The sequence below is a fragment of the Amphiura filiformis genome, chromosome 18 (genome assembly GCF_039555335.1).
Source record: "Amphiura filiformis chromosome 18, Afil_fr2py, whole genome shotgun sequence".
In the NCBI taxonomy this organism is placed as follows: Eukaryota; Metazoa; Echinodermata; class Ophiuroidea; order Amphilepidida; family Amphiuridae; genus Amphiura; species Amphiura filiformis.
Window position 1 is genome coordinate 61183344 of NC_092645.1, and position 27983 is coordinate 61211326.

At 38.8% G+C, this 27983-nt stretch overlaps 1 protein-coding gene across 1 annotated transcript; it reads left to right on the plus strand.

Annotated features, from left to right (window-relative positions):
* The first annotated feature begins 280 nt into the window (after positions 1-280).
* On the plus strand, positions 281-27862 carry LOC140138891 (uncharacterized). Its single transcript, XM_072160675.1, has 9 exons — positions 281-567; positions 2229-2351; positions 3077-3199; positions 5889-6014; positions 7072-7179; positions 8691-8722; positions 18958-19100; positions 25993-26158; positions 27273-27862. Exons 1-9 carry the CDS (start codon positions 504-506, stop codon positions 27474-27476), a joined length of 1089 nt encoding a protein of 362 aa, XP_072016776.1. The 5' UTR covers positions 281-503; the 3' UTR covers positions 27477-27862.
* The last annotated feature ends 121 nt before the right edge of the window (positions 27863-27983 follow it).

Consider the following 27983-nt stretch of genomic DNA (forward strand, 5'->3'; position numbering starts at 1 on the left):
TTCCCCCCTAGCGTCCGCTCAAATTGTCGCGTTCCCCCTTGTTTTCCCAATTTTCTCCATTTAAAATTTAACAATCCCCCCTCCTGGTTCAACTAAAATTTCAGGTTCCCCCTAAAGACAAAAAAAAAATCGTGTTCCCCCTAAATTCGTCCCCCCCCCCCTCTGTCATAAATAACGATCGCTCCCTTAGCAAATTTAATGTCAGTGATATGTATTATTAACACATAACCTGCGGTTAAAGCTCAGGATCATTTACACCATTCATTTACCATGTTTACATGTACAAATAACACAAAGTGCATGAAAATGAGTTTCTCAATGCTGAGAAAGTGTCGGTGACATTTGTGGATTAGCAGCTGAGCACAATATCGCGGTGTTCATTTATGTTATGAAGTGTCACTGGAGCTGGAACATAGTTTTTAATCGTAGTAATAACTTACCGGGGAATTATCTTGACTTTGCGACAAAGAAAACGAGAAATTTTTCATAGAGCTGTTGCAGTAATGATGATAATACTATTAATTGTGACGCTTGCAATTGCGTCAATCGCTCCTACAGCTACAATCGGTAAGATAAACGTGGTGTTATTGTTGTTGATACTAATGGTGGCGGTGGTGGTGGTATTGGTTGCGACAATAAATCAGGAGCCTCTCCCCACCTTCTGACCTAGGTTGTGACTGATGTTATCATCCCTCCTTCCCCTTTCTCCTTGCACTTTTTCATATTATTACACCCCTGCCCAATTTTGTGTATATTTTTGCATTTTTCTCAAAAATTATAGAGCATTGGTGACAAGTAAGATATGTATATTATAGGGGCAAGGACTACAACTGCTACACTGGAAATTTTATTTCAGCACAGACAACAGTTGCGGAGTTACAGTCAAAAATGAGGGAAAACCAATATTTGATCAATAAGTCAATAACTACTTGCCTTGAGTTGCTGAATTTTCAGTGCAGTAGTTGTATAGTCCTTGCCCCTATAATATACATATCTTACTTGTCACCAATGCGCTATAATTTTGAGAAAATGCAAAATAAGCACAAAATTGGCCAAGGGTGTAGTACCCTCTTAACGATTAGGTGTCATTATTTTGATCTCGTATATTGTCGTACGCTAGTTTGTAATTTGAATGTTTCTATATCCCAGTGTAGTATGATGCATAAGTCTCTTCCCTTGTTTGGAAGACTATATTAGGCTGGCGGATAAGCATCATTAATCGATCTCCTGGTGTTTTTTATGTCGGGCATATCTAGGCATTAACATCTGAAATCTAGGAGATAACGCTGACGAAACTTCGGCCAGGCACAAGTAACCTTGTGAACGAAGGGGGTTGCCGTAGATAGCTGGTCGGGGTATTTTTACAGGACAGGCAATTGTGGCCGACAATCAGGCGTTACCCTGATTGGAACCGCCTGAAACGAGGTCTTTATCATGGTACATCTGCCCCGCCATTACCAGATGAACCACGGGGAGAGCGGAGATTTTTTAGTTTTTGGTCCTGCGGGGAATTGAACCCTCTCGCACCAAAGGCAAACACCTTAACCAGTGTGCCACGCTGCTCTCTAAAGATTACAGTGCAATCCAATTCTAAACTAAACTATTGATTTCGAATCTTTCAGATTTATTTTGAAATAAGAGTGCAGAATTGTAAAATTCGACCAAGCCATCAATAAAATCCTTCCCCTGATTTGCTAGTAAATGTGAGGAGTAAGACTGTAGCATACGTGTACGAATATGGCACATTTTCCTACTTAGAGGCGTAGGGTCACGGGTGGAATCGATTTGAAAATTTAGAACATCCCACAGGAAAATTGCCAAAAGACGGGATGTGTCCCTCAACAGCCCCCATCATGATATGTGTCCTCATATAGGATGACTCACGCTAAGCTACTGTTAAATGCTACTTCTTTTTAGTTTTGGTCAACACGTTTTATAATATTTAAATATCGAATTATTATGTAGGTCAACACTGCAATATTCTAAAAATGTATTTTAAAATGTTGTTGTGTAATATTTTATGACAAACATTTTTTCAAAACATTTTGTCAAAACTTATATAACATACTGTTAGAATTAATAACCTTTATACCCTTTATATAACTCGTCATTTACCTTTGTATAAGTTTTGTGACTCGCCCTTAAGACTTGTGATCTTGTGATTCGACTGTTTTCAAATATAGAGTAAATTATTAATTTCTTATTATTATGTTTTATTGTTAAAACAGCTCAAAATCCATGCGCTAATCATAGGTGTCGGAACGGTGGCCAGTGTGTGGCTTACCCCGGATCATTGTTTCAGTATGAGTGTTCATGTGCACCGTGTAACTATGGAAGATTCTGTGAACGCCGTAAGTATAACTATTTTATTTTAAACGTAGTAATATTTTAACCTTAGAACTACGAAGGGGAGGGGTTGTACCAACCCTACGATTTTGTATGCGTCATAAAAAAACCGCGAGTGTTTACGCCCAAACGACCTAAGAGAATCGTAGATCCATCTTTTGCGCTTAGTGATAGTGTTTTTAACCCAGCACCTGGGTTAAGAATTCTTAAGGGTCAGGAGTTCTTGACCTATGACCTTTTAACCTTAGGTCTGACGAAATGGTCATCGTAGAAACTTTTGTTTGATAGTCCAAGGTCAACGCAATGGCATGGCTAGATTTGCCATTTAAAGTGTTTGAATTTCGATTTCAATTGAACTTGACCCCGTCCTTGACTTTTGACCTTAAAACATATAAACTCGTTCGTCCTCATAAATAAATAAATAACATTAGTCTCCAGCAGGAGACTAGCGTTCTAAGTGTTCTACGGCGAATTATTGCTCACGGTTCAATATTCTGTCCAGGAGAGGGCCAACTATGGAACTTGAATAATGCAAAAATGCCCTCCTGGGAATCTCATTATCTCCCGATGTAACCTCTAGGTTAGCCAAATGATGTACATGTATCAATGAGAAAAAAATGATAGCATAGCTTCATAAGTTTGTGTAAGTATATGTTTCCTACTTGTTCATAGCAATTTCTATAATTTTTTAACATGATCTTTTAAAATTTGACCTCTATTTTTTGTGTAGGGATTGATCAATGCCTGAACCATAAATGTAGAAATGGTGCAATCTGCCAACGGGTGCAAAATAGTTGCACTGATTATATGTGTGTCTGCAATGGATGTTTTGAAGGCGAATTTTGCCGTTACAGTAAGTAGTCAATCAAGTTAGCAAGCAAACCTGAACCATTAAGTAAGCAAGAAAAACAATGATCAAATACATGTAGTTTGATCTCTTAATATTACTCTCAACATTCAAGAAACTATTAAAGAGAAACTACATTATTGACACAACATAGCATAAACCCGTTCTCACCAGCAATTAGTTAGTTAATCTTAATAAGTTAAGCATACGACTGTGCTCAAGCTCAAACGAAGATAAGAGTCCCGTCCACACCTAGCGTAACTTAAAGCCATAATTTGCTTCACAGCGACGCCCTCAATTTTACGCGGATTTCTAATTTTTACATAATTATAATGCCCAGTGCTATACTAAAATACCACGTAAAAGACTCAGCCTGAAATGCTTTAATAACAGTGAAATTTACCTTTTTGTATTAAAACCGGGTCGATCCGGTTTTATTCAGAGTTCAACGATCGAGTACTTGCTAACATGTACCGTGGATGTGGATGTACACACGTCGAGCGCGATGCTCCGTGCAGTTACATGTAATACGATCGGCGAGCGTAGTACACGCATTGTAGGCGTTGGAATGAATCGCAATTTTCTTCGTTATACCTCATTTGTTTGGCTCAAAATTAAAAGGGATAATGTGATCAGTGAAAACAAACATTTAAATAAGAATCTATTCTTTATGCAAATCACACATTATTGCTTTAATGAAGATCGAATGAAGTGTGCGCATGTGCAGTTGCATACCCAGAAAACACACAACCATGTGACAACGTTTTTCAGAAAAGATTTAAATGAGTATTTTGTGATCCTAGCATCCTCTTTTTATGACATTTATCAGTAGATATCCACACAAAAAAACTTATTCACAAAATTTCAGTTGATTTCGATTTTCTGTTTTTGAGTTGTGCATGGTTAATTACACTGCTCCATAGCCCACTGTGTGTAATTTCGTTCTGGTACACCAGAACGTAATTCAAATTTTGCGATATTTTTGCTAAACGAATTAATCTGCAAGAAATATTTGTTACATAAACATTATGTAGCCAGAGGTATCCAGTGGTGTAAAAATCTCAACTTTTTAGGGAAAAGTGGGGGATGAGGCTGTGGATCACGAAATGCCCCTTTAAGCATACGACTGTGCTCAAGCTCAAACGAAGATAAGAGTCCCGTCCACACCTAGCGTAACTTAAAGCCATAATGTGTGATTTGCTTCACAGCGACGCCCTCAATTTTACTCGGATTTCTACTTTTTATATAATTATAATGCCCAGTGGTATAATAAAATACCACGTAAAAGACTAAGCCTGAAATGCTTTAAATTAATAACATTGAAATTTAACTTTTCGTATTAAAACCAGGTCGATCCTGTTTTATTCAGAGTTCAACGATCGAGTACTTGCTAACATGTACCGTGGATGTACACCCGTCGAGCGCGATGCTCCGTGCAGTTACATGTAATACGATCTGCAAGTGTAGTACACGCATTGTAGGCGTTGGAATGAATCGCAATTTTCTTCGTTATACCTCATTTGTTTGGCTCGAAATTAAAAGGGATAAATCATATTTCTTCATATACTCAAGAATATTTATGACCGCCTTTCAACCTGCAGTAGTTTTTCACTATGCTCGTTTGTTGTGTAATGTGTAAATGTTTACTCTAGTAGTGTTTTATTTTATTTTTTTCTTTGTAAGTGAAATTGCGCACAATAAGACGTCAAAAACGAAATGCTCGCGCTACAGGAAACAAACTTGGTTGTTTGTTTGTTGTTGTTGTTTTTTTTTGGGGGGGGTTATAATACCAATTTTAAAAGTATAAAGATTAGTACAAACAACTAACATCCACATCCAGCATGTCCGGTCATCTTGGTATCGTATCACTCATACAATAATGGTTTACAGCAATACAACAGTCAAATAATTTATGTCTATTTAGTCTGTTGTAGTCTCAAAAACCATTATATTGGGCTTATACTGTACTCAAAAAACAAATAACCGCGCACTTTGACTGGAAGTTTGACGGGCGCGTAGAGAAATAATACGGAGGTACATATTAAGTTGCCTCCATGAGCGACACACACACATGGTGATGTTGGTACTCTTTTTTTATTGAAAAAAGCAAACCACAAACACATGATTGGAAAAAATTAGAACAAGTATACATAAATCATTAAACATCAATCAAATCACAAACATACACAAATGTTCTGTGACCAAACATATCAGATTGAACCATGCGAACATACAAGATTTACCTGCCACCACAAAAGTGGGCATACTTAAATTACATGTACATGTACAGGAAGAGCATGTAAAAGGTGATTTGTAAACAGTACATTTACAACCAAAAAGTGAAATCAACACTCCATTTACGGATGTGTTGAGATAGTTTCCCTTTTTTCAGAGCAATTTGATACTCAATCTTACGTTTGATAATGATAAAGGATTTAAGACCACTAAACGAAAGAGAGACATTTTGGAATTTACATTTGTAAATAAAAAATTTGTAGCATAAAAATAAGAATGTCAAAAAGGGTTCATCAGGTACACCAAACATTACATCAATCTGGTTGAAATTGTAGTCAGAATGCAGTTTCATATTAATACAATTTTGAAGAGCCTGCCAAATGGGATTTACTTTTTCACAATCACAAATAGTTGGTACTCATTGATTCTACCTCATTGGTTGATATTGATATCATTTCAGCTATTCCAGACCCATGCACCAACCGCCCCTGTGTAAACGGAGGTCAATGTTCACGTGTTCAAGGATGTTGTCATGCTTATGAATGTTCTTGCCCACCTGGATTTGAAGGCGCGAACTGTGAAATCGGTAAGAAAGGAAACTGCTGCATTTTCACAGTAACAATTTTTAAATCGTTCGTTAAAGATGTGATATATTGAACTGTTTGAGAATTATAATCATATAAAAGGAACACGCATAGCCCATTCAGCTCAGATCCACGTGCTGTATAGAATATTAAATCACAAGTCTATAATGCAATGCACCATATCGAGACACTGGCAACTTTCTTTATCTGCGTCAATAATAGAAGATTGATTTAAATAGAATTCAATACATCTCTACATTTTGAGTTCGTACTTTATCACTGAGCGATCTAGCGATCGATTTCTAGCCAATCAGATAGGACTCCTTTTTTTGTGTTCGGTGAAATACCAATCGCCCGTCGCTCACCAACGGAGTATTAAGACGTGATTCATCGCAGGGAAAAAAAGTATTTATAATACATGGTGTCGACACTGTGACCTGCCTATCTCACCATCCTATCCCGGGTGCCACTCACATAAATGGTCTGTACGCATGCATGACCATAAAACAAGTAAAAAGGGGTGTTTTTTAGGCAAGGCAAGTTACGCGCGTGACGCATTGAAGGTCTAAAAACACAAGAATAAGGGTAATTTTCTGTAACTGAACAACTTGTTTAGGGTACTTTTTCAAATTTTTGGTACATTTGTTGCATGTTATTATTAAGGGGCTCAATTTGCGGGCAGGGTAAAACAAATTGAGATTTCTCTCTCCAAATGCATATTTCTAAAAAAAAAGGAAGAGGAACAGTTGAAAGCAACCGCTCTTACTGAATGTCTCCTTTAAAAAAAATGTGGGATTGACACCTACTTTTGTACCATTCGTACCATTCTCATTCGCCGATTGACCCGCATTTCATCCAAAAAATCTATCACCGATTGCACTTTATACTTTGCAGTTCTGACTGATCATCCCTGTCACTTAATGCATAAGTGCTCCCGGTTGCGGGGTATTTGTCGATACGTCATTCAGCCAAGATGTAAACTGTATCACATCAAACAGGATAGCTCCACTAACATAAGAAAAATATCTACCTTCTCCTTTCTTTTGTTTTTAATAATAGAAAGAATAAGCTGCGTAGGCGGGTGTCAAAATGGCGGAACATGTGCTTCCGAAGAATGTTGCACCTGTAATTGCCCACGAGGATATGTCGGTACCCGCTGTGAACAAGGTAGGTAAATGATGTCTAATCTTTATGTTCTTCATTTTTATACAGTTTGTCCACTTTGAAGTACGAAGTAAAGTGCGCAGTAACGTTTCTGCCCACAAATCAGTGTACTTCGGTTATATCTATAAATGCGCTTTTATAAATATCATCAAATTTAAGTATTAATTGAATTGCAAAATTATTACACATTTTGCAAATCTGAATTTGTAATATGTTACCAAAAACAACATTTTGAAAGTATTTGACGACGGAAAAAATTATTCAACAACGGAAACGTTTACAATATAATCACAAAGTTGGACAAAATAGCCAGTTTTGCTGCACATCAGTCTCGTGTTGTTCCGCCTTTGCATTCAAATGTATAGAAAGACCACTCGCTATGTAGAAGGTCACTTTCGAGACTTAAAGATAAAGCGCATTTATATATGTAACCGAAGCACACCACTGCATGGGCGTCTTTTTAAAATACGCAATGCACGATACGGATACGCAAAATGCGTACCTTATTCCGTACTTCAAAGTGGACAAACTGTAGTATAATTCATCAACGACATGAAATTTGGCAGAAATATCGCCTCACATAAAATAGTCCATTTTGCTTCAAAGTTTCAGTACAATTTCACCCAAGATTTAACCTTTATTTTTAACTGATTTTTGTCGGCATATTGATGTCGGGTATAGTTACCCTTTAATTAGAGTACAATCTGTGAGATTAAGGTACCATTTTTTGATACCCTAATGCTGGTTTCATACTTTCTGCCGCTTGCACTTGACTGCAAGCGGGCGGTACACCGCTGAGCGGCAGCGGCGTGACTCTGAAAGCCACTCTTGCCGCTAGGCACCGCTCCAAAATCATATTTTGTTCTCATGCGTCAGAGCGGCACCGCTCCGAGTTTACTTGAATTCCCCGGCAGAAGCGGTGGGGTGATCGATATATGGGTTTGCCGCTGGTCACCGCTAGCGTTTCTGGGGCGACTGCGCAGTGAAGCAAAATTATATTCAGAGCGGCAGGAAAGTATGAAACCAGCATAATGTTAGTTTCATAGTTTCTGCCGCTTGCCGCTGAGCGGCGTGACGCTTGATCATGCCGCTTGCACAAGTCATGTCTTCAAGCGGAGCGGCACACCGCTGAGAGGCAGTGGCATGACTCTGAAAGCCACTCTTGCCGCTCAGCACCGCTCCAAAATCGTATTTTGTTCTTATGTACGTCAGAGCGGCACCGCTCCGAGTTTACTTGAATTCAACTCCTAGCGGTGCTGCCGCCGCGGCAAAGCGGTGGAGTGATCGATATATCGGCTTGCCGCTGGTCACCGCTAGCGTTTGTGGCGCAACTACGAAGTAAAGCAAAATCATCTTCAGAGCGGCAAAGCGGCAAGCGGCAGGAAAGTATGAAACCAGTATAAGCGGTGATATACAACTTGGAATGTAAGTGGCCCCCTGGTTCATCAATAGACCTACGCGATTGTTATGGGTAGTAATTTTACTCATAATCTGTTTCACTTAATTGTTGACAGACTGTTTGCTAGGACAGTTGGAAGATTCACAGGTAATATAATGATGATTTTATTGATATGCAGGGTAAAGTGGAAGTATGGGGCTATTCCATTTCAAATCCACACTCCCCCTGTGGTAGATTTTGGAAATATCTTCCACGGGGAGAGTATGAATTTCAACTTGAATGAGCACATTAGGCAGATCCATTTTAATTACATATACCCTCTGAGAAAAATTTAACCTGAATGTTCCCTGAGGGAGAATGAGTTTCAAATGAAGCTGCTAATGTGTTAATTCCATTTGAAATTCACCTCCCCTTGTGTCAGATATTTTAAAATCTTCCACAAGGGTAGCGTGGATTTTAAATGGAATGACCCATTTGGAAGACCCATGAGCGGACATGAGCAGAGCTAATGATGGTAATAGTACATGTAGAAATCGAGGGTTCAGAACCAGAAAGTCTTTTTGGCCATTTTAAGATTTTGGTACCAATATAATTATCAGTACCCACAGATCCTTCCAATCATAAAACTTTAACCAATCAAAGTTCATATTGCAGATATAGCACAATTCTACTTAGCCTCATCTCAGTATAGACAATTGCAGTTAGCCAGAAAGCCTCAACTCGCTAAGTTGAGGCTTTCTAGCCTGAACTCAATTTGGCCAAACATTGATGTAAGTTTTTCTGGTCTGCACCATTATATTGCTATATACATCAGGCACAAAAAGAAACTCGCCAGTTATATTCATCTTTGCTGTTCAACATCCTGATAATTTTGGATTATTCTGAAATATACATAATGTTAATTTGACTTTGCTTTCTCATGTGACACCCTGTTCGCGAAAATAGAATAAGAATTGACCAAGATATGCGCCTCCATTAAAAAACGTTGAGATTTTTATACCACTGGAAACTTCTGACAACATAATGCTTATGTACAAAATATTTCCCGCAGATTAATTCGTTTTGCAAAAATATCGAGAAATTTGAATTACGTTCTGGTATACCAGAAGAAATTACAACACATTGTTTATGAGAGCAGTATAATACACATATTCATACATAACTCGCTAACGCAAAATCGAAATCAACTGAAATTTTGGGAATAAGCTTTTCGCGTCTGGCCCCAAGGGGCCAGATGCATTTAGTGTCGGGATTAAATCCCCAGGGAGTTCCAGTGACACATTCTAGAAGTTATCTGTTATAACTTAGCTGAAGATGTGATCATTGATACTGAGACAGAGACTGAGGCAGAGATGGGATTTGACCGACCAGCCTTTTATGACTCTTTAGGGTAAGGCGGCTTATGGTGTCATAAATTTAGTAGGAAGAATTGTGGCCATAATAGGTTCATAGGTCAACGCTAGAAAGTACAATATAATAAATCAGAAGATTATATGAACATAGTCCTGTGTTGCCATAATATTAATGTATTACATTATATTGCTGTAATTTTTGTAATAATGTTCCTCCAAACTTAATGATATCCCGGAATGATATGAAATAGTATAATTTGAAACTATTTTTGTTCTCTAATTATATTACACAAATTGTGAAGCACGCTGGTAAAGTAATGCACTTCATTTCACAAAGTGATCATTGAAAGCAGAGATGGGTTTTGACCAGCCTAGATTTAATTAATTAATAAATAAATAAATTAATTAATTAATTAATTTTGTGACAGGGATTGGTTAAATATATTAACCCTTAATAAATGGAGACAGAAAGAGTTTTATAAATAAATAAATAAATAAATAAATAGATTTATTTAATTAATTATTTAATTAATTAATTAATTAATTAATTAATAATTAATAAATTAATAAATTCCATCCGAGGTCAAAGGTTATCAATCAGAAGTCATCCGGGGTCAAAGGTCATATGGAGGTCAACGGGGTGAAACAGAATTTACAGTACCACTATCATGCCGCAACTAGGAGTATACCATTTTGTGCCAGGGTTGCATTATAATATTAACCTTTTTAAAGAAGAAAGAGTAGTCAGTTAAATAAATAATTAATTAATCAATGTCATCAACAGAGGTCATTCGGGGTCAGGTTATATGGGGTCAACGAGATGAAACAGTGTCGCTATCATGAGTACATATCACTTGAGTACATATGTCCAATACTATCAACAATAAAAAGTAATAATTCTCAAAAAATTATTTAAATACCACCAACTATATTCATTTTTATATTTATGTCGATTAATAAAAAGTCATGAGAATATACTAGTACTTGGATCCTGATTCGTCAAGTCTGTTTCCATGACCACAACGCATCCAATCTTTTCTCTGGACCAGACGCATCCCTTTTTAAAGGGATTTTTATTTAGTGCACTCATAGAAATTGTTCGTTGGTATTGATGTAAGTCGTTGCGTCAACTTTCCGAGTACTGCCAACGCGTACTCGTACAGTTTTGAGTAACGCTGACTCGATATCATTATGTTGGTCGCACTCATTTGCACTTACTTTATTGAGTTGTTACAACTCAGAAAATGAAACTAGGTTAGCATAATTTTCTAGAGGTGTGCTATAGTATACAAAATTTTGCACTGATTACAAAAATAAATATTTGAATACTGCTAATTGTGCAGAAAATGATCAAATTACGTGAATTAAGTAACAAAGTACCAAATTGGAATAACTCAAAACAATAAGTACCAGTAACTTAATATGAACGAGTTACATCAACTTACATGTTGAGTTACAATAACTCAACTAATTGGTTCTGAACTTGAATTCCGAAGTTGGCATTACTTAAAAAGTTGACGTAACGACTTACATCAACTTTTTAAGTAATGCCAACAAAGTTGATTAGTTGACGGAACTTTTTGAGCCTTTTCAGCATTTTTTAAGTTCGGATAACTAAAATGAATTTTGTTTTGGCAACTTTTACACTATTTTTGAGTTGTCCAAACTTACTCCTTTTGAATCGCGCCAACAAGGCGAACAAGTCATTTCTATGAGTGTGGTACTGAAAAATGTCATAAAAAGGGGATTCTATGATCTCGAAATACTCCTTTACATCAAACTTTTTATACATTGTTAGTTATAAATAAGTTTAAATAGGTTTAGTTCGCAATAAATATTACAACTTGTTTTTCTCTAAATGGCATTTCTTTCTGGTTCTCAACACTCTTAATCGCGATGGTTGTTCTGTTAAGAGATCGGGGTGGAATCGGGGGGTTGGACCAGCAAAGTATTGTTGTAATTGGAAGCTACCGGGTTGCTACATTAATCTAGCCCAGTATGCCCAGTGGGCTTCCAAATCAAACTTCCGAGGTTGGGGCAAATTAATAAAGGCGGCGATGGTTTTGTTGGTGGAAGTATAATAGTGGTACATGGTCATGTAACCCATATCACCCGTCATGAAATAATTCATTTGTTAACCTTATTTGTTCTATGTTGTTTGTGTTATGTCTTTCTTCTTCTAAAATTATAATATTGATAATGTAAGATGTGTAGTGGTAGCCGGTGGATCCATATTGTATGTTTTTCTTTCAAACCACCAGCTCCAAGTACAGGGAATAAAATGTACGGAAAAAAAATAATGTAAATATACATTTCGAGGTTTCACAAGCAACTGCTCCCACAAAGTCAGCATAAAGTCGCCAGCGCACTGTAAGAAATACAACCCATTAAATAGAAAACAAAAGACATTGTATAGAGGAAATATTGGTTTTTGAAGACAAAAGCAAGGAGCCAACTTTAAGAAAATAAGACTTGTGGTTAATTAGAAGCAAGCAAACCACGAATTTATTTCATTCATACACATTGGACAGAAAAAAATCTATAATTTGCAATAATTGAGACGTAAATGGCATGGCAATGTGTCACCATCACGCGATGTCTATTCAACATGTCCATAATTGTCTACATGAATGATGAGCTTCAACTTGGCATGTTGTTCAATATTCTTTTGAAAATCTAAAAATAAATTCGGTCTTTTAGTTTGATCCTTTCCTTATATTATTTACGACCCTAAACATAGAAATCGACAAACAATGATACATTGATAGATAGGCCTACTTCATATTAAGGTTACACAAAGAGACGTATAAAAAACGTATAAAAGACGTATAAAGTTGTTCTCTAAAACAGAGTTTTCTCAGTAATCAGATATCGCAGCGAGTGAAATGTTGGTGCATTGGATGTAGCTTAACATTTTGTGTGTGTTATATACAAATTATTAGAATAAATTTGAAAATCCTTCGTTTAAAGCATTTTTACCCACCATGTTCACAAGATCAAAAACACGTTCCATGAGGTTTTTTTCAAATGTGCGCTCCGTATAAATCCACACTGAGCGATTGTTTTCTTCTTTTTCGTATTGTATTACAAATCGATCAAAGAAATAATGTTGCCATGGGGAAGAACCAAATGCAGTACCGATTAAATTTTAAAAGCCCGTTTTGGAGGAAAATTTTGGAGAATTTGCTTGAGAAAAAGCTGGTTTGTGAAATTATCGATATCTTGATTACGAGACGTTAATTTAGACATCTGAATACCTACATTATTTCTCAACATTCTGCCAATTGCTATTCCATTTGATTTTCACTCCAAATTGAAGCTAGTTTTGCAAAAACGAGGTTTTCCTCCATCAGTTCGTTCAAAATTTCAGCGCCGACATGCGTGTTTATTCTAAGAGCCATAATGCGGACGCGATTGTAATCATTGTAATTGCATCCAATTATAGAAATATCATCCGCTTTGAGAACAGTCAATTGCGTGAGGTGATATATGGCCGAGTGGATAGAGTTCCGGACTGGGAATCTAATATGAATTTTTTTCGTGGGTTCGAGTCTCCGTGTGGCTGAATTTTCTTTTTTTTCTCTTTTCTCATTTTTACTTCCTTTCTTTCCTCTTTTCTTTCTCCCTTTCTTTTTTATTTTCTTTTTTTTTTTCTTTTCTTTCTTTCTTTTTTTTTTCTTTTTCTTTCTCTCTCTTTCTTTCTCTTTTCACTATTTCTTTATTCTTTCTTGCTCCTTTCTTTTTAGTTTTATTTGATTGATTCGCTGAGTGCAGTGAATCGTGATGGATTGTTTTTCACTTTATATAATTCATAGTTGATTTTAATCCCAAATTCGATTTACAAATAATTGCTTTTTGATATTGTTGTTGTTGCCTACCCTTAGGCCTACATTGTAATCAGTGGAATAGCAGCATTGATTTCATCAAAGATATCAAGGCTATAAATTCAAAATCAACACATTTTCCAGGGCGTAGCTTGACGAAGTGCCCCCAATCAATTTTAAAATTTATAAAATCCTTGTGAAAATTGCCGAAAACGGCTTGTGCCACCCCCGGCATCCGAGCTCCGGGCACGAGCTAAGCCAAGTTTCATAGCCTTTTCATGTCTTGACCGTGGATCGATATTCTATTGTAAGTAGGCCTACGGCCCGGTACGCTTGTTAATTTTCTGCATGGCTGTTTCTGTTATGAACTTACGCCCCTCTGAAATCAAGCGCATGAAAAACTCTCGGCTAACCTTAACAATGAACTTTAATAAATGACGTGTTTGAGTCTCTGGCAAACTGACATGTGAAAATTTTGAGAGAGAAAAACATCAGAACTCAGCGGGGATTGAAGCCCGGTCACTGGATTACCGGTGTGGGGCCCCTTCCATAATCCGTGGTCTACCACTGCACTACGTGAGTTCACAGTCGGCACTCGGATAAGCTCAACTAAAGTCCCCATGATAACTCTCTCATTGTGTCTCAGCGACCAAGTATGTTTGCCCCAGCCCAAACACGTCATTTAAATCACAATTTCTCGGGCTTGCATCGTTTACTTCTGATCCTCGCACATAATAATTTGTGTCTAACAATGAACTTGACACGAAGTTTGATATTTTGCAATAATTAGTACTATTGCTGTGATGCTTAGGTTTAGATTTCGTTTGATAACAAACAAATCTGCCAGCCTACTTATAATCTATTAATAGTAGATCGCTTTCAGGTTTGTCTTTTTACACCTTTTACTAAAATACGTTTATGTTGTTCAAAAAATGTAAACAAATTTGTACAATTAGAAAGAACAGGTATGAAAAATTATCATTATAGGTCTACCTTAACAACATTGGCGAGTTTCACCCCCTTTATTGGAAAAGACCGAAACCGTTACGACAATCACATTTCTAAACCCCGGATATGTCTCTCTGTTGGAAAGGCCCCAGGCTACTTGACTGGCATGGTCTTTCTCCTTAAAACCGTTTTAATTTGATCTGCCGACGTCTCAGGTCGACATCTCACAGTGTCAACACGCTGTATTATAATTTTTTTTTCATAAAGCTCCATTACTCCGTTGGTGATCAATATTCTATTGTTGACACAGATAAAGAAAGTTTACATATGCATTGTGATATACACGTGTGATCGAATTTTCTATTATACAAGCACCTGGATCATAAATGTGTTCCTTTATATAATTGTAATTCTCAAAATTAAATATATCACAATTTTAACTTTTGATTTAAAAATCGTTACGCCAAAAATGCAGTAAAAATGTATCCAGAGCAAACAGTGATGGCCGCTAATTAGTGTATTTAATTTCAAGTTAGTGTATTTAAAACAAAACCTTGGTTTTACTTCAAAACAAATCGAATTTCCTTGTAATAGCAACACCATATGGGATACTAGAGCATGCGCAAATCGTAATAATGTGTAGAATAGAACTTAAAGGGGTCGATCTTTTGTGCGTAATTATAGAGGGCCAGGGGATTCACTCTATCATTAAAAAAATTATTTGAAGAAGTCAAAGAGCCCTAGGAATAAAAACTGTAGTGTAATTCACGCCAGATACAATTATTTCTTTATACGACAAAAATAAATTTTTGTAATCGATCAATAAACAAACGTTTTATATCAATTTTAAAAATAGCCTGAATCCGTAAATATGGTACCTCTCGCCCTTTTTGGGCGAATTACGCGAAGCGTAATTCGCTCTTATTGCGATGGGTTTTGGCATACTTATTTCCTCACAGCGTTGCAGAATAAAAATTAAATAATCGTGCTGCCTATGTAATCAGGAAACTACAGAGGCGATAGTGTACATTTAAATTTGTCACTACTACTTCATGTTGATATTCAAACAGTGCTATAAAGTTGTCTTACCAAGGAATGTGTTTGTATTAAAAGAAATAATTGTTTTACAACTTGGATGAACTAGAATTACTTTTATGCAAATCCGAAAATTGCAACAGATATTTTTCATTTCTTTAAGATTTAGCGGTATTGCCAGAATGTACGTACAGTTGGGCAACATTAATAGCCTCATTATAGTTTTATTGATACTGGCAAAATACTTGCCTGTATGTGCACACACAGTCAATTAATTTATGTCAATATGTCCTTTTCACGAGGCTGTGTTTATATAACTGAATTCATTTACAAACACAACCTTGAGTAAATTAAAGAGAGTACTTAAGGGATCTGGAATGAGCGTTTCGATAGTATTTTTTGTGGGACATGAGAGCACATCAGACATATCGAATTGCATTCCTAATACGAAGAATGTCTTTTTGATATCAAATAATATTCAATTTTTGAAAATCACGATGTAATACAAATTTTATGACAAATTATTAAAATTTGATATTTTTCATATTTTTGATATATAACAGTCCTCGAAGTAAATGTTATAAATCTAATGACATAGTCTTAAAGTGTATGTAGCTGGGAGGAAAAGCCGATCAATTGAAAAAGTTTGACATTTCATATTGAAGATATGGATTTTTTTCTCCAAAAATGACCTAATTGTTTTGTGTTTTGGGAAAAAGATCCATATCTTCAATACGAAAGGTCAAAATTTTCAATTGATCGTCGGCTTTTTCATCCCACCTACATACACGTTAAGTAAAAATCATCATTTGCGAATTTCAAAAAATCTGAATTATTTTATATCAAAAGGACATTCTTCGTATTCAGAATGCAATTCAACATGTTTGATGTGCTCTAATGTCCCACAATAAATACTGTCCAAACGTTCATACCCCACCCCTTAAATGGGGAAACTTAGGCAGAAGATAAGAGAAAATATATTTACTTTAGCACTTATGGATCATGCTGATTGAGAATTAATGTCTGTTAAGTGAGGGCTGTTGTTGACATTAAAACATGTTAACATATTATAAATATTTGAACAGGTCGTAGTGCATTCTCTAAATTCAGTAAATTTCCATCGTCAACCGTGTAATTGAGTGGGATTATTTTGAAATTTTAAAACGCTTGAAATATCACAAATAAATAGGCCTATGTTAATAAATAATATAAATACAAGCTAAAACCGTTGGGGTTCGATAATGAACCCCACACAATTAACAGAGTATAAATATTGGAAAATGCCATACGGCCGGGCGGTGTCACAAGTTGCCGGCTCTATCATGCCACTCGCCGCCTGATAGGTTTCTACCTCTTACAAATGTTATTCGGGTCAAATTTATTGTCAGAACACGGAGATAAAATAGCATGTATCGAGGATGTTACGTTTATGAGCATTAAGACATAGATGTATCAAATTGTTATACGTTTATGAACATTAATAAATAGATGTATATAGAGGATGTTACGCTTATGAACATGATTTTCACATTGTTAACAATATTGCTAGTATGTCAACAAATGAAAGTTCTGTAATTTGTTGAAATTCTTCAATACTAAATTATTTTGAATGTCATCAAATTGTCAATCTCTAGTCACATTTTCGATGTATTAACAACTAGCTATGTAGCAAAGACGTTAACTTCATGACAAAACATTAACGCTCTTATTTTGTAAACATTGTATACCCATAGCTAAATGTTCTGTAATTGTTCATTATCCTTCATTTTTTTTCTCTCTCTCTTTTCCATTGAGCACACGCTTAGCAAGTAGATGTATATATGTATAACATTTAACAGATGTTATTCGTTTGTAAACACTTTTTTCATAAACATGTTAGGCTAAGTAAACGTTACAGTATTCAAATTCTGCCTCAAGGTTCCTGCTTAAATTGTGTTCAAGAATCAACTAAGATTTATTTGGCCAACCTTTTGCCAGTAAATAGGCTATCATGAATTATCCAGTGTATTTTTATTATACGTGCCCATCACTTGGTACACAATAGCTCACCAATCTGAAAGCCTGTTTTAATCACAATGGTCAGAATTAAATAGTCAAAATGATTAGACAAATAGGCTACACTGTCCATACACTGAGTACAGTCTCATTGCAAGATCATGTGCTAAGTACTGTAGTCCTTGTCATTTGAGGTACGTAAAAACATACTCATTATGATCGATGCGAATTATAGAAACAGTTCAAACAATAAAATAAATACACCTTTATCTTGACACTTCCTCATTTGCTCGCCCTGTTCCTTTTTAAAGGAATTTTTATTAAGGTCAAGGCTATTTTTACCATTATGCAGGGAACCATTGTTGAAGCTATTTCACATACATGTACAAAACATTCTAGAGAAAGAATGAGGACTTATAGTGTTGAAATATCTTTTGTTGATTTCGAATGATAATGTCATGAAGTCGTAAATTTTAAGGTCAAATTCCTAAAACCAAAACAAAACATTGCGACGCAGATAATTCCCGACTTACGCAATTTCATCATCACATCAGTGTCTTTATTATTTGTTTGAAACCTTTCCCAAACGTTCGTGCTATTTATGCACAAAACGGCTAATCTATCTTTACAAAGCGCGTCTTTTTTAAGTAAACAAAAGGCTAAAGATGGCATGAGATTGATCTTTTATCATTACACTCATCCGCTCAACTGCCACGGTGGCCGAGTGGTAAAGCGCTAGACGCCTAATCGAATGAAGTTTAGAATCGCTGGTTCGAGTCCCAACGAAGCCTGTGGAAACTTTTTTTCCTTCAAAATTCATAATCGCATTCCGAAATGAGTCACTTGTCGGTAAATCATGTCTCGTATCCTTAATGGTATCTCATATGATAGTCGTACTATGCTTAGCCTGAGTCGCTCGGCCTATTTCGAACAAAATCGCCATGCGTAGCAAGTGAAAAACGAGAGGATTCGCCGTACTATCACGGCAAATCTTTGACACGAAGATATAGGGATGATGACGTTGTGCATCTGTAGGTCGTCGGTATATTATTCATGAATGGTCTCCAAAAGCTGTGTGTAAGGGGGTGGGTAGGGGTTGTGCGATGTTCTGTGCGTGTTTTAAAAATCATGAGCTGAAAGGGGGATACGCCACTGATGGCTACTGCTATCTTGTCTATGATGTGTCCAATCTGATATGATAACTATGATGATCACTGACTCTCAACAGGTCCAGGAGCTGCAAACAAACCTTGATAATTTGATTGCTGACATGGGAGGTCAACTCGACGTAACGCGCTTAGCTGAAGAGGAGTTTTACAGTCGAACTTTGGTCGCTTTTACTGAACCCCAGGAGCAAGATATTTTAAACAGGTACCGTATAAATGAAAAGGGGTTACTCCCCGGTTGGGTCGGTATTCCCATTGAGTTCTCTAGAATTCCTTTAGAATAGGCCTGTCTATATATGCACAGCACACAAGAGGGCACACATACAGCCTATATAGGGCCCATTTAACATGATCTACATTGCGATGTTTCTTACGAAACATGAAGATGATGAGAACTAGGCCTATTCCTTTTTTTTTTTTTTTTAATGACGAGAAATTTAAGAAAATTTTCATTTAAATCGGAGCACTGTTAGTTTCTCACCCCTGAGTGGGCCAAAACACTGACCACCCTTTGAATAGGCCAACAATCAGCATGATCAGCTACAATGTCGGTATGGAACCTATAGGCCAACAATCAGCATGATCAGCTACAATGTCGGCATGGCACCTATAGGCTAACAATCAGCATGATCAGCTACAATGTCGGTATGGCACCTATAGGTCAACAATCAGCATGATCAACTACAATGTCGGTATGGAACCTATAGGCAAACAATCAGCATGATCAGCTACAATGTCGGCATGGTACTTATAGGCTAACAATCAGCATGATCAGCTACAATGTCGGCTTGGCACCTATAGGCCAACAATCAGCATGATCAGCTACAATGTCGGCATGGCACCTATAGGCCAACAATCAGCATGATCAGCTACAATGTCGGTATGGAACCTATAGGCCAACAATCAGCATGATCAGCTACAATGTCGGCATGGCACCTATAGGCCAACAATCAGCATGATCAGCTACAATGTCGGCATGGCACCTATAGGCCAACAATCAGCATGATCAGCTACAATGTCGGCATGGCACCTATAGGCCAACAATCAGCATGATCAGCTACAATGTCGGCATGGCACCTATAGGCCAACAATCAGCATGATCAGCTACAATGTCGGTATGGAACCTATAGGCCAACAATCAGCATGATCAGCCACAATGTCGGTATGGAACCTATAGGCTAACAATCAGCATGATCAGCTACAATGTCGGCTTGGCACCTATAGGCCAACAATCAGCATGATCAGCTACAATGTCGGTATGGCACCTATAGGCTAACAATCAGCATGATCAGCTACAATGTCGGTATGTAACCTATAGGCCAACAATCAGCATGATCAACTACAATGTCGGTATGACACCTATAGGCCAACAATCAGCCTGATCAGCTACAATGTCGGCATGGTACCTATAGACAAACAATCAGCATGATCAGCTACAATGTCGGCATGGCACCTATAGACAAACAATCAGCATGATCAGCTACAATGTCGGTATGGAACCTATAGGCTAACAATCAGCATGATCAGCTACAATGTCGGCTTGGCACCTATAGGCCAACAATCAGCATGATCAGCTACAATGTCGGCATGGCACCTATAGGCCAACAATCAGCATGATCAGCTACGATGTCGGTATGGAACCTATAGGCTAACAATCAGCATGATCAGCTACAATGTCGGCTTGGCACCTATAGGCTTAATCAGCATGATCAGCTACAATGTCTGTATGGCACCTATAGGCTAACAATCAGCATGATCAGCTACAATGTCGGTATGTAACCTATAGGCCAACAATCAGCATAATCAACTACAATGTCGGTATGACACCTATAGGCCAACAATCAGCCTGATCAGCTACAATGTCGGCATGGTACCTATAGACAAACAATCAGCATGATCAGCTACAATATCGGCATGGCACCTATAGACAAACAATCAGCATGATCAGCTACAATGTCGGCATGGCACATATAGGCCAACAATCAGCATGATCAGCTACAATGTCGGTATGGAACCTATAGGCCATCAATCAGCATGATCAGCTACAATGTCGGCATGGCACCTATAGGCTAACAATCAGCATGATCAGCTACAATGTCGGCATGGCACCTATAGGCAAACAATCAGCATGATCAGCTACAATGTCGGCATGGCACCTATAGGCTAACAATCAGCATGATCAGCTACAATGTCGGCATGGTAGCTATAGACAAACAATCAGCATGATCAGCTACAATGTCGGCATGGCACCCATAGGCCAACAATCAGCATGATCAGCTACAATGTCGGTATGGCACCTATAGGCCAACAATCAGCATGATCAGCTACAATGTCGGCATGGCACCTATAGGCCAACAATCAGCATGATCAGCTACAATGTCGGCATAGTACCTATAAGCCAACAATCAGCACGATCAGCTACAATGTCGGCTTGGCACCTATAGGCCAACAATCAGCATGATCAGCTACAATGTCGGTATGGAACCTATAGGCCAACAATCAGCCTAATCAGCTACAATGTCGGCATGGTACCTATAGACAAACAATCAGCATGATCAGCTACAATGTTGGCTTGGCACCTATAGGCCAACAATCAGCATGATCAGCTACAATGTCGGCGTGACACCTATAGGCCAACAATCAGCATGATCAGCCACAATGTCGGCATGGCACATAACAATCAGCATGATCAGCTACAATGTCGGTATGGAACCTATAGGCAAACAATCAGCATGATCAGCTACAATGTCGGCATGGTACCTATAGACCAACAATCAGCATGATCAGCTACAATGTCGGCTTGGCACCTATAGGCCAACAATCAGCCTAATCAGCCACAATGTCGGCATGGCACCTATAGGCAAACAATCAGCATGATCAACTACAATGTCGGAATGACACCTATATGCCAACAATCAGCATGATCAGCTACAATGTCGGCATGGCATTTATAGCCTCACTATCAGCATAATCGGCTACAATGTCGGCATGGCACATATAGACAAACAATCAGCATGATCAGCTACAATGTCGGCATGGCACCTATATGCCAACAATCAGCATGATCAGCTACAATGTCGGCTTGGCACCTATAGGCCAACAATCAGCATGATCAGCTACAATGTCGGCATGGCACCTATAGACAAACAATCAGCATGATCAGCTACAATGTCGGCATGGCACCTATAGGCCAACAATCAGCATGATCAGCTACAATGTCGGCATGGCACCTATAGGCAAACAATCAGCATGATCAGCTACAATGTCGGCATGGCACCTATAGGCAAACAATCAGCATGATCAACTACAATGTCGGAATGACACCTATATGCCAACAATCAGCATGATCAGCTACAATGTCGGCATGGCATTTATAGCCTCACTATCAGCATAATCGGCTACAATGTCGGCATGGCACATATAGACAAACAATCAGCATGATCAGCTACAATTTCGGCATGGCACCTATATGCCAACAATCAGCATGATCAGCTACAATGTCGGCTTGGCACCTATAGGCCAACAATCAGCATGATCAGCTACAATGTCGGCATGGCACCTATAGACAAACAATCAGCATGATCAGCTACAATGTCGGCATGGCACCTATAGGCCAACAATCAGCATGATCAGCTACAATGTCGGCTTGGCACCTATAGGCCAACAATCAGCATGATCAGCTACAATGTCGGCATGGCACCTATAGGCTAACAATCAGCATGATCAGCTACAATGTCGGCATGGCACCTATAGGCTAACAATCAGCATGATCAGCTACAATGTCGGCATGGCACCTATAGGCAAACAATCAGCATGATCAGCTACAATGTCGGCATGGCATTTATAGCCTCACTATCAGCATAATCGGCTACAATGTCGGCATGGCACATATAGACAAACAATCAGCATGATCAGCTACAATGTCGGCATGGCACCTATAGGCCAACAATCAGCATGATCAGCTACAATGTCGGCATGGCACCTATAGGCAAACAATCAGCATGATCAGCTACAATGTCGGCATGGCATTTATAGCCTCACTATCAGCATAATCGGCTACAATGTCGGCATGGCACATATAGACAAACAATCAGCATGATCAGCTACAATGTCGGCATTACACCTATATGCCAACAATCAGCATGATCAGCTACAATGTCGGCATGGCACCTATAGGCAAACAATCAGCATGATCAGCTACAATGTCGGCATGGCACATATAGGCCAACAATCAGCATGATCAGCTACAATGTCGGCATGGCACCTATATGCCAACAATCAGCATGATCAGCTACAATGTCGGCATGGCACCTATAGGCAAACAATCAGCATGATCAGCTACAATGTCGGCATGGCATTTATAGCCTCACTATCAGCATAATCGGCTACAATGTCGGCATGGCACATATAGACAAACAATCAGCATGATCAGCTACAATGTCGGCATGGCACCTATAGACAAACAATCAGCATGATCAGCTACAATGTCGGCATGGCACCTATAGGCCAACAATCAGCATGATCAGCTACAATGTCGGCATGGCACCTATAGGCAAACAATCAGCATGATCAGCTACAATGTCGGCATGGCATTTATAGCCTCACTATCAGCATAATCGGCTACAATGTCGGCATGGCACATATAGACAAACAATCAGCATGATCAGCTACATTGTCGGCATTACACCTATATGCCAACAATCAGCATGATCAGCTACAATGTCGGCATGGCACCTATAGGCAAACAATCAGCATGATCAGCTACAATGTCGGCATGGCACATATAGGCCAACAATCAGCATGATCAGCTACAATGTCGGCATGGCACCTATAGGCAAACAATCAGCATGATCAGCTACAATGTCGGCATGGCACATATAGGCTAACAATCAGCATGATCAGCTACAATGTCGGCATGGCACCTATAGGCCAACAATCAGCATGATCAGCTACAATGTCGGCATGGCACCTATAGGCAAACAATCAGCATGATCAGCTACAATGTCGGCATGGCACCTATAGGCCAACAATCAGCATGATCAGCTACAATGTCGGCATGGCACCTATAGGTCAACAATCAGCATGATCAGCTACAATGTCGGCATGGCACCTATAGGCCAACAATCAGCATGATCAGCTACAATGTCGGCTTGGCACCTATAGGCCAACAATCAGCATGATCAGATACAATGTCGGTATGACACCTATAGGTCAACAATCAGCATGATCAGCTACAATGTCGGCATGGCACCTATAGGCAAACAATCAGCATGATCAGCTACAATGTCGGCATGGCACATATAGGCTAACAATAAGCATGATAAGCTACAATGTCGGCATGGCACCCATAGGCCAACAATCAGCATGATCAGCTACAATGTCGGTATGGAACCTATAGGCCAACAATCAGCATGATCAGCTACAATGTCGGCATGGCACCTATAGACAAACAATCAGCATGATCAGCTACAATGTCGGCATGGCACCTATAGGCCAACAATCAGCATGATCAGCTACAATGTCGGCTTGGCACCTATAGGCCAACAATCAGCATGATCAGCTACAATGTCGGTATGACACCTATAGGCCAACAATCAGCATGATCAGCCACAATGTCGGCATGGCACCTAACAATCAGCATGATCAGCTACAATGTCGGTATGTAACCTATAGGCTAACAATCAGCATGATCAGAATGTCGGCATGGCACATATAGGCTAACAATCAGCATGATCAGCTACAATGTCGGCATGGCACCTATAGGCCAACAATCAGCATGATCAGCTACAATGTCGGCATGGCACCTATAGGCAAACAATCAGCATGATCAGCTACAATGTCGGCATGGCACCTATAGGCCAACAATCAGCATGATCAGCTACAATGTCGGCATGGCACCTATAGGTCAACAATCAGCATGATCAGCTACAATGTCGGCATGGCACCTATAGGCCAACAATCAGCATGATCAGCTACAATGTCGGCTTGGCACCTATAGGCCAACAATCAGCATGATCAGCTACAATGTCGGCTTGGCACCTATAGGCCAACAATCAGCATGATCAGCTACAATGTCGGTATGACACCTATAGGTCAACAATCAGCATGATCAGCTACAATGTCGGCATGGCACCTATAGGCAAACAATCAGCATGATCAGCTACAATGTCGGCATGGCACATATAGGCTAACAATCAGCATGATCAGCTACAATGTCGGCTTGGCACCTATAGGCCAACAATCAGCATGATCAGCTACAATGTCGGCTTGGCACCTATAGGCCAACAATCAGCATGATCAGCTACAATGTCGGTATGACACCTATAGGTCAACAATCAGCATGATCAGCTACAATGTCGGCATGGCACCTATAGGCAAACAATCAGCATGCTCAGCTACAATGTCGGCATGGCACATATAGGCTAACAATCAGCATGATCAGCTACAATGTCGGCATGGCACCCATAGGCCAACAATCAGCATGATCAGCTACAATGTCGGCATGGCACCTATAGACAAACAATCAGCATGATCAGCTACAATGTCGGCATGGTACCTATAGGCCAACAATCAGCATGATCAGCTACAATGTCGGCTTGGCACCTATAGGCCAACAATCAGCATGATCAGCTACAATGTCGGTATGACACCTATAGGCCAACAATCAGCATGATCAGCCACAATGTCGGCATGGCACCTAACAATCAGCATGATCAGCTACAATGTCGGTATGTAACCTATAGGCTAACAATCAGCATGACCAGCTACAATGTCGGCATGGTACCTATAGGCCAACAATCAGCATGATCAGCTACAATGTCGGCTTGGCACCTATAGACAAACAATCAGCATGATCAGCTACAATGTCGGCATGGCACCTATAGGCCAACAATCAGCATGATCAGCTACAATGTCGGCATGGCACCTATATGCCAACAATCAGCATGATTAGCTACAATGTCGGTGTGGCACCTATAGACAAACAATCAGCATGGTCACCCTGATCACCAAAAACTTAAATTTCACATCCATTGCTTTTTTTTGTTTCATGACGAAAATCGTTTTGATTGATAAAACCGTCGATTCTTTCTTTTCAGTTGCGTCGGTGCCGGTATCTTTCGGCCAATAAGTGAGTTTGATCAGACTAGCCGCAAAAGACGGAATAGCCATATTTCCAGGGTATGTCCAGTTGACGAACCTAGACCTGCTAATTTGGTGGCGCTACAAGGCAACACTGACCGTCAGATTGCGCAAGTTGCCAGGGTAAGTCTACTCTCTAAATGGGCTATTCCATTTAAAATCCACATCAGACGCGATTTGGTCTTTTTTTATCTCTGTCTTTCATTATAGGAAATTTGCTTTCCAAATATGTGACCGTTCACGGCGAATGAGCCGTAAAATCCTCCCCGGTCAATTTTGTTTTTATTTCGTGTTTAAAAATAAACATCATAAACTTAAAAATGGTATATCATTTGACTTCAAACGATATCCAGAAGCGGGGTTATGGTTTGTTAAACTTTGCTCCTTCAACAAAATTATAGTTTTTTTCATTTATACATGCGTCTCTTTTTCCACATTGCTGGCAATAAATATCAAACAGTCATAATTGGCGGTCATTTCAAATCATGCCCAAGTCAACGAGGTTTAAGAAGGTTCCCTCATTGTTAATTGTTGGTTATGCATACCTATACTAAATGCAATGTCTGGTAACCCACCACTTGAAAAGGATTTAGCAAAAGCAAACAAAGACCAGAGCTATTAAAAGTTCTATAGCCATCTAAGGTAGAAGCTTATTATCCACTTCAATAATAGGATTATTGATTGGTGTTGTGACTCAAAATGAGTCAGATGTCGCGCCAGCTTAAGTTACCGATGAATACGACCTTTGTACACATTTTATACCGTAACTCAGAATACAATTTAGGGAATTTACGGCTCATTTGTGCTGGCGGGTCACATATTAGAACGCCTAACTTGAAATTATTAGTCTTAGTACAAGTCTTTGGGCTTGATTGTCACAGCATACAAACGCACGTATTTCCATCAAGAAGTGGCCAAATTTGACTTTTATTGTCAGTTAGGACTACTATTATTTTGATTTAACTATATGTTATATTTGGCAAGACAGGATAATATTTCTTTAATTTTAAATTTTTTTCCAAATTTTGATGAATTTTTGAACATTTTAAAAGACCCCTGTTTTTTGGTGTCTAGGCTCTCACCGAAAGACCTCTAGTTTCGAACTGCTGTCCGCACATCCCCGTCACTTCCAAAGTCAAGTGCCCCCCCCACCGACTAAGCTATAATGAACGGCAATGTATTGAGACATAGTCTGAGTTCTAACAATATGTTTCTTTTATGTATAATTCTATTTTAGATGGGCAACCAAGTCCAAACTAATGTGTACAACGAGGAATGCATGCCCTCTAGGCTTGAATGCGGAGGATATGGATGTTCCTGTACTAAGGTATCTCGTACGGTTACAGCTTTAGTGTTGGTTATTCCGATGACTGCTGAAGCGTACAATGTGACACTCGAGAGTGTTGAGGTATACAGTTGTGCTGCTTTGGACAGGGATTGATTTAATATCGCGTTGATAGAATTCTCGCGTTTCACAATACGATGCGCCGCCAGCGGTTGCTTTTGGCAGTCAAATTTTCGACTCCAGAGTCGACATTGTAGCTGCTATTGAATTTTCACGCGAGTGTGATAATAAATATAATGAAAACAGCTCCACGAAGGATTCCTTGTGATCAATAGATAGAAAATGAATCTACTATAGTTGTAAATTGTTGTTTTAGTGTGCATCGTTATAATGACATTTAAATTCACAATGACGCATGTTCCTGTATTGTATTCGTATTACGCGGGCTTTGGATGTCGACTCATTTTCCCATGATGCACTGCGTATTTTGGCCTAGACCCAGCGACCGCTGGAGGCGCATCGTATTGTAAAACGCGAGAATTTCTGACCCGACTTCACTGATCCTACGTCGGTGACCACTTTCTCCCTTTAAAACTATAAAACTACTCATTTGAGTTTCATTTTCAGCGAAATACAAATTTAAAAGGCAGTCTCTACTTAGTA